Consider the following 18,534-nt stretch of genomic DNA (forward strand, 5'->3'; position numbering starts at 1 on the left):
ATCTGAGCTATCAGAGAAGTCTCCTTATCATCTGAGCTTCCCTTGTGGCTCAGAGGATAAAGTGTCTGCCTGCGATGCAGGAGACCAGGGTTCAATCCTTGGGTTGGGAAGATCCCTGGAGATGGAAATGGCAACCCACTCCAGTATTCTTGCCTGGAAAATTCCACAGATGGAGGAGCCTGGTGGGCTACAGTCCATCGAATCACAAAGAATCACACACAACTGAGTCGTACATGCCCTCCTTCAGGGGATCTTCCTGACCCAGGCATTGAACCCAGGTCTCCTGCATTGCAGGCAGATTCTTTATACCGTCTGAGCTACCAGGGAAGTCTCCTTATCATCTAACAAAGCTTTAAAAATTAAAAACAAAACTCACCCAACTCGTGGACTTCTGAAGCCATCTGCTTAGTGCAGTGTGTGTGTGTGTGTGTGTGAGGCGTTTGTGATTTGGGCACCACTCGGCCTACGAAGTTCCCCAGGGCACCTTGGCCTTGTGTTTTAAGAAGGTGCCCTTTGGAAGGTGCCGATGCAGCATTTCAGCCCAGAGCTGCCAGCAGGCGCTGGGGATATCTGGTGCAAAGGCTGTGGTCCAGCCCTGCTCCAGAACCAGTTGTTGCTGTTCATGTCAGTTCGTTATGTCTTTAGAGAACGGTGACTATCATTGGGCAACCTCTGAAAACCCTTCTGCACGTGCCACTTTGAGAGCTAATCCATGCGATTGCCTCTTTAAATTAATATTTTATGCTGTTTCATTGCGAATGACTGTAATAAAATGGCAATAAACATATTAAATAAAGCGCCAAATATGTAATTTGTTTGGACTGTGAATGAATGAAAGTCATTAAAATTCATAAGCAGATCCTATTCACAAGTTAATTCGCTGAGTTAAGTTCAAAAACATGCAACAGAACACTGTCACCTTGGCACAAGCTAATTAAGTTAATATATTAAGGGGAAGTCAGAGATTCAAGAAGTCTTTGCCTGCCTGCCATCCCTGAAGAGGGACAATGGAAACAGCCCTGAACTGGGCAGTTGTGAAGGGATGGAAACAGGGAGGGGCCTCTGGGGCGGTGGGGGAGGGAGGCAGGTCACATCCCAACTCTAGCATTTTCCAATTTTGGGAAGGCAAGCTTGTGATGTAATTTCTCACCCTAGCCTCTTCCCCTCTAACTGTAGGCAAAACCCTGCTCTCTGTACCCTCCAGGGTCATGGGGTCTTACTAGGATGTGCAGGCAAGGTGAGCAGTTCCTGCTGCCCAGTTCATTGCCTACTCTTATTCCTTCTTCTGATCCCCTCCTCCAGAAAGCCTTCCCTGATACTCCACACAGGCAAGAATCATTTGCTTAGAAGACTCTTCTTGCCCCCATGGAATTGCCTTGACACCCTTGTAAAGAACTGATTGACCATGCATATGAGAGCATATTTCTGGACTCTTGATTCTATTCCATTGATTTGTAAGCTGGTGCTACGTGATCTTTATTGTTGTAGATTTATAGTAAGTTTTGCAGTTGGGAAGTGTGATTCTTCCAGTTTTGTTTTTCTTTTTCAAGATTATTTCAGCTCTTCTGAGTCCCTTGGATTTCTTTATTAATTTTAGAATCAGCTTGTCAATTTCTGCAAAAAAAAGCAATTGGAATTTCACTAGGGACTGCGCTATGTCAGTAGGCCAATTTGGGGGCTATTGCCATTTCAGTAATGTGCTACATGCTAAGTTGCTTCAGTTGTGTCTGACTCTATCTGACCCCATGGACTGTAGCCCACCAGGCTCCTCTGTCCATGGGGTTCTCCAGGTAAGAATACTGGAGTGGGTTGCCTTGCTCTCCTTCAGGGGATCTTCCCGACCCAGGGATCAAACCTGAGTCTCTTATGTCTCCTGCGTTGACAGGCAGTTTCTTTCCAATTCAAAAGCAAGGATGTCTTACCATTTATATTTCTCTCAGTGTAGCAGTTCTGTATTTTTATTAAATTTATTTAGTTTTTATTCTTTGATGCTATTGTAAATCAAATTGCTTTCTTAATTTCATTTTTAATTGTTCATTGCTGCTGCTGCTGCTAAGTTGCTTCAGTCATGTCCGACTCTATGCGACCCCATAGACGGTAGCCCACCAGGCTCCCCCATCCCTGGGATTCTCCAGGCAAGAACACTAGAGTGGGTTGCCATTTCCTTCTCCTAGTGTATAGAAATACAATTGATTTTTGTATGCTGATTCTATATCCTGCAATCTAGTTGAACTCATTTATTCCAATAGATTTTTTTGTGAATTTTTTTTTAGTATTTTCCATGTCTAAGATCATGCCATCTGCAAATAGAGGTAGTTGTACTTATTCTTTTCCAACTTGGATGCCTTTTATTTCCTTTTCTTGCCTGATTGCACTGGCTATGCCCTCCAGTACAATGTTGGATAGAAGTGACAAGTATGGCCATCCTTGTTTTGTTCCCGATCTTAGAGGGGAGCTTTCCGTCTCTTAACCATAAGTATGACGCTAGTTTTTCATAGATTCCCTCTATCAGGTTGAGGAAAATCCCTTCTGTGGCTACTGTGTTGAGCGTTGGGATTTTTTTCTTTCATGAAAGGGTGTTAGATTTTGTCAGATGTTTTTTTTGCTCTGTTGAGAGGATCGCATGACTTCTGCCCTTTATTCCGTTAATGTGATATTACACTGATTTGCATGTGTTGAACAAACCTTGTATTCTGGGGGTAGATCACATGTGTTCATGGTATATAATCTCATATGTTGCTGAATTTGTGTGGCTGATATTTTGTTGAGGATTCTGTGTCTGTTCATAAGCACACTGGGTCCAGTTCTCCATCCGTGAAATGGACCCTCTGTGTCTGGCCTGGGATATCACCCAGCCCTTGGCATTGCAGCGATTTTAATTATCAGTGTCTTTGAATTATAGCTTAAAGCTTTTCCCATCTTTCACTGTTTATGACTTGCAGTCCTCCCTGGAGGGAGGTTGCCAGCATCTCTGTTTCTCATGTGGGGAGGCTGGGGAGGCTCAGAGACAGGCTGCGGGTCACCCAGTTCCTAGGACTTGTGTAGATCTGTGTGGTTCCCAAAGTAAATGGAGGAGGAAGAGTGCCTGCAGCTTTGGAGTGTCCTGGGAGAAAAGGACCCATCCACCACGCTCCTCCCCGGGGTGCAGCGGGGACACCTCCTGGACGCTACTTGGGCCCCAAGCCGCGTCCTCCCACTCAGAGGGGACACACAGGGAATTAAGGGGTGGGGAGCATCCAGCTTGCATTCCTGCGGTAGCGTGACCTCATGAAAGCAGAGACCATCCCCCAGGCCCGTTTGCCAGCTGGACTGTTGTTTGGAGTCCTGGAGGGACCAGCGTCATAGCAGTGAAATCGGCAGTGAACCCGGCTTTCCGGTCGCTGCCGGCGCTGCGGTCCTCCGTGTACCCGCCTTTGTGGTCAGGCTCTCGGTCGTGTCCAACTCTTCGCGGCCACATGGACTGTAGCCCACTAGGCTCCTCTGCCCGTGGGATTTTCCAGGCAAGAATACTGGAGTAGGGTGCCATTTCCTCCTTCAGGGGATCTTCGTGACCCAGGATTGAACCCACGTCTGTCGTGTCTCCTGCATCAGCAGGTGGATTCTTTACCACCAGCACCACCTGGGAAGCCCAGGTGTTCATGTTTGGGTCCTCTGTAAATCTCAGAGTGAAATGGAAAGCAGGACGGATATCACGTCCACCCGATGAATTGCCACAGAAGGAGCATGGATCTGGGTTGTGGCCGCCTTGCCTCCAGCTCTGCTGTCTCTTGGCTTTGGGACCTTGAGCTGGTCACCTGGATTTTCCCAGTGCCCATCTCCCATCTCGGATTGGGGCTAACAAAAGTACAATGGAAATTAAGTAGATAATATTTAAGAGCGAGGGTTCTAGCCTCAGACTCGTGGGTCTGAGTCCCGGCTGTGTCCGCTTGTGACCATGTTTTCCCCTATTCTGTAGCCGCATCATAAGTTCCCCCAGCACCTAGCTTCAAACAACAACCGTTTTGTGGTGTATCCTGATTTCTGTGGGGTAACGAGGAGCATTTTGTAATAATAAAGACGTTAATCTTAAAAGTTTATTCACTAGTAACAGCTTTAAAATACATGCAACAAAATCTGGGGGAACCAAAGAAGCAGATACACAATCCTGGTAGGAGACCCCAGTACCCTGCTCTGTAGTTGATGGAACAAGCACACAGCAACAACAGCCTAGAAAGCTTGAGCAACTCATCAGTCAAATTAACCCAACTGACATTTAAAGAACAGGCATCCTAGGAACAGCAAAACACATTCTGCTGAGTTAAAAAGTGGCAGGGCAGGGTCCCAGTCAGGAATGTCTGACTTCAGAGCCCTGGTCCCTCAATCTAGCCAGGGGCTTCCCTGGTGGCTCAGACAGTAAAGAAACCGCCTGCAATGCAGGAGACTAGGTTTGATCCCTGGGTCGGGAAGACCCCCCAGAGGAGGGCATGGCCACCCACTGCAGTATTCTTGCCCGGAGAGCCCCGTGGACAGAGGAGCCTGGCCCAATGTAGCCCAGTCTCTCAAATATGCTGCCTTTGGGGCAAGAAAATCCAGCAGATGAGGAAAGCGAGAAACAAACTTGTTTAGAGAGAGTCCAGTCTGTAGAATGGGTCAGTGTAGGAGGCTCTGGCTTCAGATTTTTGACTCTGCCAGCTGAGCTGGGGTGTGGGGAGGTGGGGCTGGAAGGGCCAGTCTTACCATTGTACCCGTGTTTTAAAGTTTCCTTATCTTTGAAGCATTTAAAGTTTCCTGAATCTCTGCGTCAAATTACTACCTAAGAGACTGAGTGTTAACAGCCCGTCTGAGGCAACATACTTGGTCTTCACAAAGCATCTCTTTTGATTGATTCGGTCTCCTGGTTCTGCTTTCAGGCCCAGATCTTCTCACACCTCTGCCCTTCTTCTGTGTGTTTCCTTCTACCTGGAATGCTGCAAGCTCCTACTCATCCCTCAAAACCCAGCACAGAAGTTGCCCCATGTGGAGCCCTCCCCAACCGGAGATCTCCTCCGAAGCATGTGCCCCCTTCTGGGGGAGCACTCAGATAACTCGTTCTCAATTTTGTTATTTCTGCCTCTCTTGCCTCTCAGACCACTTACCTCCTTGGGGCCCAGGCTGCCTCTCTCTCCCTGTACGGCATCTCGGGCCCATACTCTCTCAAAGGTATGGTGAGGACCTTGTGCTTGTCACGATCACCTGTCACACCCAGGTGAGAACGGCTGCCTTCTTTGCTCTCCCCTCAGCCTAAAAGACAAAAATCAAGGTGACCTCATCCCGCCCGTGCTGAGATACACAGTGACATACCTGAGAGAGAAGGGTGAGTAACAGCTGGCTCAGCCAGGGGAGGTGAGGGGTGCCAGGGACACCTCTCCTGGAGGCCTCTCTGGGGTCCTGAGCACCCCACAGGCCAGGGGATGGGAGGAGCTAGAACCTGGGCACGGGGGGCTGACCAGGATGGGCAGGGCTGGGGCACAGTGGCTGTAGCCACGGGCTCTGAGCTGGACTCTCTGGGTTTGAATCCTGGCTCCGCTGTGTGCTCGCTGTGTGGCCTCGGGTGAGTTACTTGCCTTCTCTGGGCCCGTATCCTCATCTGTCCAGTGGGGTTAATAACAGCACCTCGCACAGGGTTGTGGTGGAGCCTAAGCGAGGTGACGTGTGTAGTGCTTCACACACCTCTGGTCCTTTATCATGAGAGATACGCTTGGTTTGTAGACACCATAGCCAGTGGGGTGGGTGTGCTCGGTGACTTGGGGGTGAGCCTTGCGGCTCCTCCTAGACTCCTGAGGCCAGAGCTCAGGTCCACAGGAAAGGTGCATGGAGGTGTCTTTTACCCTAATGGGAGGAGGGCCGCCAGCGAGGGGTGGTCCCCTGCAGATTCAGATGCAGGAGCTGTGGGGGTCAGTGCATCAGAGGGGAAGTGGGGTCCCTGGGGGTGGTTCCCAGCATGCCCCAGGAACTGCCCGCTCAAGGCGTAAACAGCCTCTGAGACCGCGGCTCTCGGGCTCGGGGGCCTGTGGTTGGTCACTGGAGCTGCCTCTCCTTCGCCATTTCTTTCTAGTCTGTCGTTAGTCGTACTGCCCTTTCCGTTATGTATTTCAGGAAGGGACAAAAAACTTGTGGATAGAAACTGTGGAAGGGAGTTTTCCTTTTTTAAAAAATGTGTTAATTCCCTTGTTTTTAAAAAAAAATTTAACAAAACAAACAGCCCATAGCAGGAACTCACTCTATGTTTGTTGAATGAATATGTGGATTAAATGTGTATTTAATCCAGCGGATTAGACACTCAGCTGCGCTCAGCCCTGGTCCAGGCACTAAGGTTGTCATGGTGACTGCAACACACAGCCTGTGTCCCTTCCAGGGGCTGTAGCTGTGACAACCACAGACTCACACAACAGGGATGAGCCGGTCATAGAGGTCAGGGGAAGCTGAGCTCTGACACACGGCAGCTGTGTAACAAATAGCCACACATTTAGGAGCGTAAACAGCGTGAATTTATTATTAACGTCTGAGGTCAGAAGTCTGGCCATGGGAGTTGGGTTTTCCGCTCAGGGTCTCACAGGGCTCAACTCAAGGTGCTGGCCAGGCTGTGCTCTTTTCTGGAGGCTCTGGGCAAGCCTCCACTTCCGTGCCCGCCCAGCGCGTCAGTCACGTTCCATCCTCACGGTTGTAGTTCCAAGTTGCCTGCGTCTTTGCTGGCTGTCAGCCAGGGGTCTCTTTCTGTTCCTAGAAGCGGCCTGCTTTCCTTGCCGTGTGACCCCTCCCTGGAGAAGCCCCCACACCTCGAATCCCTGCCCCCCACGCTTCGAGTCTGTGTTGCCAGAAGGAGCCTGGGTCCCTCTTACAGGGCTCACCTGATTAGGCCAGACCCACCCCAGATACTCTGTGTCTTCAGGTCAGCTGCTTCGGGCCTGAACCCCCTCTGCAGAGTCCTTTTGCCACAGCATGCAGACTAGTGTTTGAATGAGTACCTGCGACCCCAGGGCCCAGGAGCCTGGGGGCCATGTCGGAATTCTGCCTGTTACAGTCACTCAGCAAGAAAGAGAATGAGGGGCCCCTAGGCAAGGGGAACGGCAGGTGCAGGGGGTGAAGGTAGGAAGGAGCGTGGAGCAGGGGGAGGCTGGACAGAGGGGTTCGAGGGGCGGGCAGGGGGCGCTGGGCAGGAGAGCAGGGCCATAGGCAGGCCCGCAGGCCTGTGGTATGGGTTCACGGCAGCTCTCCCAGGACTGATGGAGACAGGAAGGGCTCCCTGCCAGAGCCAATGTAGGGGTCAGGTTTGGATGTAGGGGTCAAATAGCTCACTCAGCTTCAGCGTGGAAAGAGACTGGGGAGGGGGTGAATGGTGAGCATGGGGGTCTGGGGCCTGGTACTGTCCTGGCGAACGTGGACATGCTCTTGGTCTGCACTGTCCAGGACGGTAGCCACTGGCCGTGTGTGGCCATCGTCCAGCAGAGCACTGCATGTGTGGCTCGTGTGCCCAGCCTGGGTAACTTGATTTTTAACTTGACTTAATTTTCATTGCACAAATGTAAACCACCATGGGCAGCTAGTGGCCGCCATATAGGCCAGGTCAGCTCTAGATGCTGGGGAGAAAGGGGAGCAGCATGTTCAGGGGCATCCTGGGGGCTGGGCTGGGGCCATGCGTTACCCCATTCATCCCTCCTGCAGCCCTTGGAGGCAGGCGCTCCTGGCTTACTTGGCGGACGAGGCAGCTGAGACTCAGAGAGGCTGAGTGCTTTCTCTGAGGTCACACAGCTGGCGCGAGGCAGCGTCGTGGGGCAGACCCCAGCTGTCTGCCTGAAGCGTCAGCCTCTTCCACTCTCCCTTTCTGGGGTCCACAGAGGTGGGGAATCAAGTGGGACGGGGGAATATGGAAAAGGTTTGATTTAAGAGGAATAAACACAGGTGGGTGTGGGGCTAGCAGGGAGAAGACGAGCCAGGCTGGAGAGCGTTCCGTGCCAGCCGCAGTGGGGGGATGCATGGGCAGGGGGAGTCACGGAACGTTCTAGAAATCTCAGGTGCTGGGCCCTGTGAGATGCCTGGAGACTCTCCCTACAGGACTCCACACTGAGGGCCTGTTCCGAAGGTCGGCCAGCGTCCAGACCGTCCGCGAGATCCAGCGGCTCTACAACCAAGGTGAGTGGCTCCCCAAGACCCTTCCTGTCAGTCTCCCGCCTGGCCATCCTCACAGGGGCCTCCGGAGCCACAGAGCCCACACTTGAGCCAGCGGAGCTCCCCCCACCCGACCCCAGAATAGCCCAGACTGGGGAGTCAACTGCCCCAGTGCGTCTATGCCCAGACCCCAAGCCTCCCCTCTCAAACCTGGAGACAGTGGAAGCCAGGCCTGATCTCAGGTTGCTCTTGTCCAGGCAGGACTGGGTCATATGGCAGAGAATAAATAGTGTCCCCCTGAAATTCCCATGGTGGTCCAATGGCGAAGACTCTGCACTCTTCATACGGGGGCCTGGGTTCAGTCCCTGGTCAGGGAGCTAGATCCCACGTGCCACAACAAGATCAAAGGCCCCGCAAGCCGCAATGAAGATCCAGTGCCGCCAAATTAATTCATTAAAAGCCCAGGGTCCCCCAACCTCCGCCAGGTGCTATGGTGAGGCAGGGGAGGGCAGGTGAGCCCCATCGGCGGGATGGGACAGTGCCGTGTCCTGGCATTGGGCTCCTCCCCTCAGGAGGTTTCAAGCCATTTTGAGTCTGAGCCTGCTCTACAGCTGGAGTCCCCAGCCCAGCGTCAGAACTCAGGCGCACGCCCTTCTGTGTCCAGGGAAGCCCGTGAACTTCGATGACTACGGGGACATCCACCTTCCGGCTGTGATCTTGAAGACCTTCCTGCGGGAGCTGCCCCAGCCGCTACTGACCTTCGAGGCCTACGAGCAGATCCTTGAGATCACCAGTACGTACCCGCTGGGGTGCTGGCCAGGGGTGCCCGGGGTGCTGGCCAAATGCCAGGAGGTGGGGGGCGGGGCTTCCCAGCCTCCTGCTGTTTCCCTCCGGGGCTGCAGGCCAGGAGAGGGGCTGTCCTCGCCGGCCTCGGCCAGGCCAGCCCTGCTCATGGTCGGGGGACACAGGGTCAGAAGTTGTCAGATGCCCCTGGGCCCAGAAGCGGGGTCTCGAAGGGCATCTCTAGATCTGGGGTACGTTGCCCCAGTCAGAGTGTACCCCCCTACACTGCTCCGCAGGATCTCTACTTCTAGCACCTCAACTTCCTCGTCTAGAAAGGGGGGTAGCCACCCCCACCTGCTGTTACAGAAAAAGCTGTGCATGGCCCTTGTGCAAGCACAGTGAGGCACCCTTCGTGGGGCAGGGGGCCATCGTGAGAGGTGTAGGGACCACTGCAGTGGGGAGACAGACTAGGTTCAACTCCAAATACCCCAAGCAGGAGGAGGGGCTTTACAGCTGAGGAGCTGGTGGGCAGGTCGTCCGTGGATGGAAGATTACTCAGAGGAAACAGGCGTTGGGGTAGGCGGGGGGCAGATTCGGACTACACTGATCCAACAGGAGTCTTGCTACCGGCAGACCAGGTGGCCCAACATCCCCTAGGGGGTGGGGGACAGGGGGATGAGGACCCATCAGATGGCAAGGGTGATCAGGGTTCCCGTTATACTAACTTACAGCTCTTGGTAAAGCTGGACAGTGCAGAGGCAAAAAGAAGCCTGAAACCAGAGGCTTTGTTAATAAAAGAACTCAACAAAGCCTGACTAGAGTTTGAGGAGAGAGTCTCCCCAGGTTGGTGGAGAACGCCAGGGAGGCACGATGCGAGCTGCAGCTCGGGCGTGGTGATGCAGGCATTCTGGAATGGACCAGGTACACCAAGGGCATGGTGCTGATCACTCCTAACAGCCAGTGAGGGTACGTCAGGGCTTCCTAGGTGGCTCAGTGGTAAAGAATCCGCCTGCAAATGCTGGGAGATGTGGTTCTTTCCCTAGTCTAAGAGGATCTTCCCCCTGGAGAAGGAAATGGCAACCCACTCCAGTATTCTTGCCTGAAGAATCTCATGGACAGAGAAGCCTGGAGGGCTTCAGTCCATAGGGTCATAAAGACTCAGACACAACGTAGCAACTAAACAACAACAAGGGCATATCAGAGATGCTGGAGGATGCTGGGAAAGCAACATAATCAAACATTGGCTTTCAAATAGGATGACCTCTGCCCGCCGTGTTCCACCAAAACTGGATTTGATTCCTGGTGGGTGTCAAGCCATAGACACAACTGAGCCCCCACTTCCTCCCTGCCCCCACCCCATACACACACAAAGAGATTTGAACAGGCACTCTGATCGTTTCTAACAATGAGAGTTAGAAGGCTCGAGGCTGTACCCCTAGGACGGTGACTCCAACCCAAATAAATTCCTGCCCGAGAAAGTACTTTTCATTCCAGCCAAGACCTGGTGATAGTTGCCTGACCCCATCTTACAGCAGTTCCTGTAGAAAGTTTGCAATTATGAGCTACTTCTTTCCTCTTCATTTGCATCTCTACTCATTCTTTTTAATAGCTGCCTATCATTCTATCAGCTTAGTTATTCTGAAGGCTATGGACCCTGTTGGCTGTCATTCAACACCTCAGCTTGACTGAATCGTGACTCAGGCATAGGGTTGCCAGATTCAGCTTTTAAAAAACACAGGACGTCCAGTCAAATATGAATTTCAGATAAATAATGAACTCTTAGTATAAGTATGTATCTATGTGTAAGTAAGTGTACTAAACTCTTTAAGTGTGTTCCAAATATTGAACAGGGTATACCTGCACTAAAAAAGAATTTGCTGTTTATCTTCAATTCACATTTAACTGGATATCCTCTATTGTATCTGGCAACCCTGCCCAGGTGGGGTGCATGTCTCCTTGGAGTAGTGCAAGAAGTCCTTGCAGAGAATGCTCCAGAGGAAATGGGCTTCCCAGGTGGCCTGTGGTGTCCAGGAAAAAAAGGAAACTGCCATAGGGATAGTCGCCCAAGGTATAGCAAGATTTAGAGCACCAACTCAGCTGAGCAGAATGGGACTCAAGTCTGGGCTTCAGCACATATTAACTGTGTGACCTTGGGCAGGTTCACTTAACCTGTCTGAGCTCACTTTCCTCGTCTGTATAAAATCGGGGTTGCTTTGAGAATGAAAGGCACATACACTGCTTGGCATGATTCCTGGCACACAAGAAGTGTTTGGTTCGTGGTAGCTTTGTGACAGCGAGCTGCTCCTTCCTGCTCAGTTCCTTCTTTCTTGAAGGAACCATAGTAAAAGCCAGGGGTGGACGACGTACCATATCTTTTCTGGGACCGCAGCTCTTAGAAAGAAAGATGTTGAGGCTGGAAAGCAGAGATCCAGGGCAACAAGACTTGTTGGTTCCTCGGAAATATTAACTCCAAGGGAATTCCTAGTCTGCTCAAATTACCCGGCAACCGCTTGAGTTCAGGGAAGAATGACTTTTGTTGAAAAACCAACAAGAATGTTCACAGCAGGGAACTCTGCATCTTTCAGCAGAGGCTGTGAGTTCACAGTCACCGTGCCCGAGGCTTAGTGGGAGGAGGTTCAGGGTGCTCGAAGTTCTAAGTGTGTCCATGTGTACACGTGTGTGTCAGCAGCAGGAGCGTGGCGAATGTGTGCTGAGTAGCACGTCTGCATTCACGGTTTATGGAGCTCAGTAGGGTATATGGTGGGGGGCCACTGGAGGCGCTCGGTCTGCTTGGCTGCTTCCAGACCCTGCTGGGTGTGGGGCCCTGAGCTGTGGATTGTAAACTGGTTGAGTTAGTCCAGAGCAGGGTCCACGTGCTTTTTCTGTAGAGTCAGACAGTAAATGTTTTAGGCTGTGTGTACCAGACTCAGCCATCATGCAAAAGCAGCCATGGACAAATGAATGGATGTGGGTCTGTGCCAATAAAGCTTTATTGACAGAAGTAGGCCACTGGCCCTTGGCCTGTAGTTTGTATCAACCATCCCATCCATAAGGTGATCTGGCTCCCGAGGGTCGTCTGGTGGGGAGCAGTCGCGGTGCCCGAGGTGAAGAAGCGGGCAGAGCTCGGAGCAGAGGGGGTTTGCTGAGAACAGCCACATGGCAAGGAAGGAAGTGGGACCCAAGGCCCAGGCGTGGGGCAGTCTGTCCTCCCCTCCCCATGCCCCTGCCCATCCTCGGAGGGATGCAGGAAGGGGACGCTCAGGAAGGACGCTTGGGCCATGGCAGGTGTGGAGAGTAGCCTGCGGGTGACCTGCTGCCGCCAGATCCTGCAGAACCTTCCGGAACACAACTATGCCGTCCTCAGCTACCTCATGGGCTTCCTGCACGAGGTGAGGGGGCCTAGCCAGTGCCCAGGCAGACAGACCTTGGAGCCCACTCTGGGCCTAGCCAGTGCCCAGGCAGACAGACCTTGGAGCCCACTCTGGGCCCTCCTACAAGGCCTGACCAGGCCACACCTCTGCCCAGCAGGTCACAGGCTGGGGTGCGGACAGGGGATGGGGGCTGTGTGCCCAGACCAGGGATGCGATGCTCAGAGCCTGCCGCTGGCGTGGGGCCTGAGCAGGAAGTGCCATGAGTGTCCTGGGCCTGCTGCACCATGAGCCACACACCGGGGGCCCTAAGACAACAGAAATGTCTCCTCTCCCAGCCCTGGGGTTGCTCTAAGTGTTGGCCAAGATGAGGGGGCAGCCCCTTTGAGGAGGCAAGTTCCCTACACTCTCTCCTTAACCCTCCAAGAGCATCTGCATGCCAGGGCCCCTGCTCTGTACCCACAGTGCCAGGGCCCCACCCCCTGAGTCCTGGGAGTGGAGGAGGAGGCTGGGATGGGGGTGGGGGGGATGCTGCGGACATTCCGGAAGGAGATCAAGGGGTCAGAGCCAGTGGCCCCCCGGGGCGTCAAGGCCCATCCCTTCCGTTTTACAGACAGAAACGGAGGCCAGGAGGCCAGGACGGCGCGTCCCCCCACCCGGGTCACAACGCAGGCAGGTGGCTCCAGCCCTCCTCCGGGCGGGCGCACGGAACGGCCACTGGCCCTTGGCCTGTAGTTTGTATTGACCATCCCATCACACCCCTCGTCTCCGCCGTGTTCTCACCCCAGGTGTCCCAGGAGAGCATCTCGAACAAGATGAACAGCTCCAACCTGGCCTGCGTCTTTGGGCTGAATCTGATCTGGCCGTCCCAGGGGGCCTCCTCCCTGAGTGCCCTTGTGCCCCTGAACCTGTTCACCGAGCTGCTGATTGAGTACTACGAGAAGGTCTTCAGCGGCCGCGGGGAGCGCGGGGCCCAGGCCGTCGAGCAGGGTGGTCCCCGCGCCAGAGGCTCCGCCCCCGACGGAGGCGCCGGAGAAGACAGACCCCCCAGGCCCCCGCTCCCTCCGCGTCCTCTGACCACGGCCTGGAGACTCCTCTAGGGCTGGAAGGGTCAGTGGTGGTCTCTGCATCTGTGTTTTGTAAACTTGCCATTAAACGATCTTCCAGTGAAAATCTGTGGTTCTGATTCTTCAGCCCCTCTTGTTCAGTAAAGGCAGGCTGAGAAGATTGATGGATCTGTCAGGATCAGGACTTGGCCTGGCCTCCCTGAAAACGGGAATGTGCTGGCTGGGCCTGGTACCAGGCATCTCCTGCTGCCGCAAATGCCACGTGACAAACCATGCAGACCCAGTGACTTAGAGTAGCGGCCTCTGGTCACTGCCTGCGAGTCGGTGGGTTAGCGGGCAGTTCTGGTCTCCTCAGGACTTGCTTGGCAGGTATCAGGCACCAGGGTGGCTAGAGAGACTCCACCCTCCCACAGGCATTGTGTTTCTGTTTGATGAACGGGCACGCATTCCCTGGACATGAGCCAAGTCCAAGCAAGAGCGCTAGCACGCCGGCTTCTGAGCTTGGGTGGCATCACTAACGCTCACACCCTATCGGCCAGAGCTGGCCTCGGGGCCAAGGCCAGGGTCACAGCAGAAGGGCAAACGGTGCCGATACGAGGAGGGGGAGAAACGGGGCCATCCACTGCCCAAGGGCTGCAGGACGTGTCCTGGCCCTGTGGTCTCAGGCAGGTCAGCCCCTCGGTGTTGCGAGATGGTCCTGTGTTCCCAGCTCCCTATACCGTGAGGAACCATGAAAAGCCATGGCTCCACATTCCCAGCAAAGAGCCCCCAGCGTCCCTGATTGGCCGAGCCGAGGTCTCACCCTGGACTGGCGCTGTGTCCAGGGCAGGCACACCGGTGGCCTGGCCTGGGTCAGGTGCCCCACACAGACCCGCCAACGAAGGAGAGCTGGTGCCTGATGGGTCAGTGTGGGCAGGCCCCCACAACATACACCGCAGGCCAGGGTTTCAACAGCGGGCCCTTGTTTTCTTGCCATTGTGGAGGCTGGAAGCCCAGGGTCAGCGTGACAGCAGGCTTTATTTCTGGCAAGGGTGCTCCCCATGACATGCAGATGGCCATCTCCTCTCTGTCCTCAGGAGACAGAAGGGCCAGCTCTCTGGTGTCTCTTCTCATAAGGACACACGACCTGTCAGGTCCAGGCCCCACACTCATGACCTCATTTAACTGTACTCTGTAAGGAGGGCTTCCTTGGTGGCTCAGATGGTAAAGAATCTGCCTACAATATAGGAGACCTGCGTTCAATCCCTGGGTTGGGAAGATCCCCCGGAGAAGGGAATGGAAACCCACCCCCGTATTCTTGCCTGGAGAATCCCATGGACAGTAGAGCATGGTGGGCTACTGCTTATGGGATCGCAAAGACTTGGACTCAAGTGAGCAACTAACACTTTCACTTTATCTTCCCAGGTGGCGCTAGTGGTAATGAGCCTTCCTGCCAATGCAGGTGACACAAGAGAGATGCGGGTTCAATCCCTGGGTCGGGAAGTTCCCCTGGAGGAGGGCATGGCAACCTGCTCTAGTATTCTTGCCTGGAGAATCCCGTGGACACCTGGGGCTACTTCCCGAATATGGAGGGTGTGGGCGCCATGCTCACCTCCTGCTTCTTCTACCTCCACGTTCACTCCACTCCCACCTATGGCTGTGGTCGCCTGCCTGCCTCGTCTCTGTAAGGGAGGGGACATGTGCCCACTGAGCCGTCTCCCAGCGCCCGGCAGTGAGTGGGTGACACTTCGTTTCAAGGACTCAGCAGACTGAGAGCGGGGGAGCATCCTCTCGTTTCTCTGATGCGGTTCCGTGTCATGTCCAGGCCAGAGCACAGCGTCCCCAAGTCCCGGCCATTCAGGTGGTGAGGACATTGGTCCTCCTGTGACTTCTAGGGTGGAGGAGTGGGAGCTGGTGGCAGGTGCTGGAGAGGAGACCTTCCCGCTGACACAGCACGTCCTCCTGGGGAGAGGCAGGCCCAGCCCCAGCAGGGTGGGCTGTGGAGCCCCAGTCCAAGGTCACAGGTGCGAGGCCTTGCACCAAGGCCACAGACACAGAGCCCAGAACCAAGGTCACCTCTAGAACTGACTGAGACCCTTTGTAACTGCTGCCAAAAGCCCCCCGATCATCACCAGCCAGGTTCCTGACCCCAAGTTAGGCAAAAATGCCCACCCTGTGCTCACCCTATAGCCCCTAACCAATCACCTAATAACACCCGTCCAGCAGGAATTTTCTTTGTCTTGAGGCTATAAAAATTGGCTACTAACCCACAAAAGCTGTGACAAACCTAGACAGTGTATTTAAAAGCAGAGACATCACTTTGCCAACAAAGGTCCATCTAGTCAAGGCTATGGTTTTTCCATTAGTCATGTATGGATGTGACAGTGTGACTATAAAGTTGAGTACTGAAGAATTGATGCTTTTGAACTGTGGTGTTGGAGAAGACTCTTGAGAGTCCTTTGGACTGCAAGGAGATCCAGCCAATCCATCCTAAAGGAGATCAGTCCTGAGTGTTCATTGAAAGGACTGATGCTAAAGCTGAAACTCCAACACTTTGGCCACCTGATGCGAAGAGCCGACTCATTGGAAAAGACCCTGATGCTGGGTAAGATTGAGGGCAGGAGGAGAAGGGGACGATAGAGGATGAGAAGGTTGAGTAGCATCACCAATTCAATGGACATGAGTTTGAGCAAACTCAGCAAGATAGTGAATGACAGGGAAGCCTGGCGTGCTGCAGTCCATGGATCGCAAAGAGTCGGACACGACTTAGTGACTAAACAACAACTCATGAAAGTGTCGGCTCTCCCTGGAGCCAGCCCGCTGTTCCAACAGCATCCTGTCAGCTCTCCCTGATAGGTCAAGAGCTCGGCCTACCATTCTCCCAGTGCCCACATTGACTCTGTTCTTTGTTCTTAATGAACTCACTCCCTTCTGCAATGCTCTGTGTCTGGAAGTTCTTTTCTGACCTGTGCTGGGATGGCCACCACACAGACACGGTCGGAGGTTGAGCCGGGTCCCTCCCATGGGGCTCTGAGGATGACACACGGCCACGCGGGCCACACGCCAGGAGGAGACTTTGCCGTCCTCACTGGTCCCTGCGGTATGGGGGCTGCTGCAGAAACACCTCCCACCTGCCTCTGCCTCCTGGAGCCCAGCCAGGTGGGCGTTCACGATTGGGGTTTGAGCGGCTTTAAGTAACAGCCCTCTCCCTGCCCGGACTGAGAACATTGAGGAAAAGGCACTCAGGAGCCCCTCTGGGGGTCAAAGTGTCTGCTTTGAGCTGGCCAGGGCCCTTCCTGCCTGCGCTCTGTCTGTGGCCAAGGGTGCTCGCTAACTAGTCACCCTGATTTCGACAAGCACCGCCTGATCGCTGGCCCGGGCAAGTTGCGGGCCAGAGTCCATGTGTTCTGCAGGCAGTTGGCTCCAGACCTCCAAGTTCCATCATCATAATATTCCCTCCTCTTCCCACGGGAGGGGTGAGGGGGTGTGGAGAGAGGCCAGGAGGATTAGTCCTCCCTGGTGAAGTCACTCCCCAACCCGGGGCAGGTGGGACTACATGTCTACTCCAGTCATCTCATTTCTGATATACAGACGGGGACCTGGAGGACCAGAGAGGTAAAGGAACTTACCCTAAGTCACACAGCTTGCATGTGGCAGAGCAGGGATTCGGATCCATGCAGCCCTGTGCTGTGGGGGCTAAAGAGAGCGGCCAGGGCCTCAATCTCCCCACCTTACAGTGGAGGCGGTGTTCACGCTCCTCACTGCCCTCCAGCTGCCAGGACACCGGCCCAGAAACCACGAGACCTCAGACTGAATCAGCTCCACCGCAAGTCTGACCAGATCCAACCTCCTGGCCCGGCTTCCTGGACATCGGGGTTTGTCTGCCCAGTGTTGGCGACAGCCAAGACTTGGAAACAACCTACGTGTTCCTTGGTGGATGAATGGACCAAGAAGATGTGATTATGTATACAGTGGAAGATTATTTAGCCATAGAAACAAGGAAATCCTACCACTTTTGACAACATGGATGGACGTTAAGGATGCTATGCTAAGTGAAGTAAGTCAGGCAAAGGGAAAAAAAACAACCCTATGATCCCATTTAATATGGAGAACAAAAACCAAACAAAAACCACCACTGTCATAGAAAAAAGAGATCAGATTTGTGGTTACCAGAGACAGGAGGTGGGGAAGGAGGAATTGGAAGACAGTGATCAAAAGTTACAAACGTCAGCCATAAGATAAGTAATACTAGGAATATAACTAACAATTTGATGACGGTAGCTACTCCTGCTGCCTGATACACAGGAAAGATGTTAAGAGGGCAAAGTGTTCTCATTACAAGCAGAAATTGTTTTATTTTTATTGTATCTATATGAGATGATGAATGTCAACTGAACCTATTAGGATAGTCATTTCACGAGACACGTACATCAGACCCAAATGCTACATGCCTTAAACTCACCCAGTGGGTGGGAGGGGGTTTCAAGAGGTAGGGGACATATGTATACCTGTGGCCGATTCCTGCTGATGTATGGCAGAAATCATCACAAGAGTGTGAAGTAATTATCCTCAAGGGCTTCCCTGGTGGCTCAGCTGGTAAAGAATCCGCCCGCAGTGCGGGAGACCTGGGTTCGATCCCTGGGTTGGGAAGTTCCCCTGGAGAAAGGAGTGGCTACCCACTCCAGTATTCTGGCCTGGAGAATTCCATGGACAGTACAGTCCATGGGGTTGCAAAGGGTCGGACACGACTAAGCGACATTTACACGCACAATAATCCTCGACTAAGCGACATTTACACGCACAATAATCCTCTAGTTAAAAATGAAATTTAAAAAAGGAAAAGAAAAAAAGCTTCGTGATGTACATCAATTAGTTCTCGATAAAACCAGAGAGAAGAAAGGTTTGTCTGCTGCCAAACTGTATTTTGGACACTTCCTGGTTGGAAGTGTCATCTACAGCTTTGGGCTTAAAACAGGTCTTGGTCACCCAGGTGGCTCTCCACGCTCCTCCCCACCCCCCACCCAGCCCTGGGCACACCTCTTCAGCAGCCGCAGTCACCCTAAGTAGATGGCAAATGTTCACAAAAGCCATGGGAGCTCAGACCTTCCGAGCCCGGCAGCCTTCCACTCGGGATGGACTCCAGAGGCTGCAGCCCGTGCTTGCTCCATGCCAGCCTCCCCGAGCTGGGCGGCCACAGACTGTGCCCTCATGGC

At 53.4% G+C, this 18,534-nt stretch overlaps 1 protein-coding gene across 3 annotated transcripts in view; it reads left to right on the forward strand.

Moving 5' to 3' along the window:
* ARHGAP8 (Rho GTPase activating protein 8) overlaps nucleotides 1-13,441 on the forward strand; it is a 51,953-nt gene extending 38,512 nt beyond the window's left edge. For 2 of the 3 annotated variants that reach the window (XM_055395034.2, XM_055395035.2), the window contains exons 9-13: nucleotides 5,259-5,332; nucleotides 8,071-8,148; nucleotides 8,789-8,917; nucleotides 12,193-12,296; nucleotides 13,064-13,441. In XM_055395034.2, the coding sequence (XP_055251009.2) occupies nucleotides 5,259-5,332; nucleotides 8,071-8,148; nucleotides 8,789-8,917; nucleotides 12,193-12,296; nucleotides 13,064-13,375 (697 nt within the window). In that variant the 3' untranslated portion in view covers nucleotides 13,376-13,441. The remainder of the gene's footprint in view (nucleotides 1-5,258; nucleotides 5,333-8,070; nucleotides 8,149-8,788; nucleotides 8,918-12,192; nucleotides 12,297-13,063) is intronic. The other variant, XM_055395038.2, reaches the window with a different exon arrangement.
* The last annotated feature ends 5,093 nt before the right edge of the window (nucleotides 13,442-18,534 follow it).

The sequence above is a fragment of the Moschus berezovskii genome, chromosome 6 (assembly GCF_049115385.1).
Source record: "Moschus berezovskii isolate FMDL1 chromosome 6, NW_MosBer_1.0, whole genome shotgun sequence".
Lineage (NCBI taxonomy): Eukaryota > Metazoa > Chordata > Mammalia > Artiodactyla > Moschidae > Moschus > Moschus berezovskii.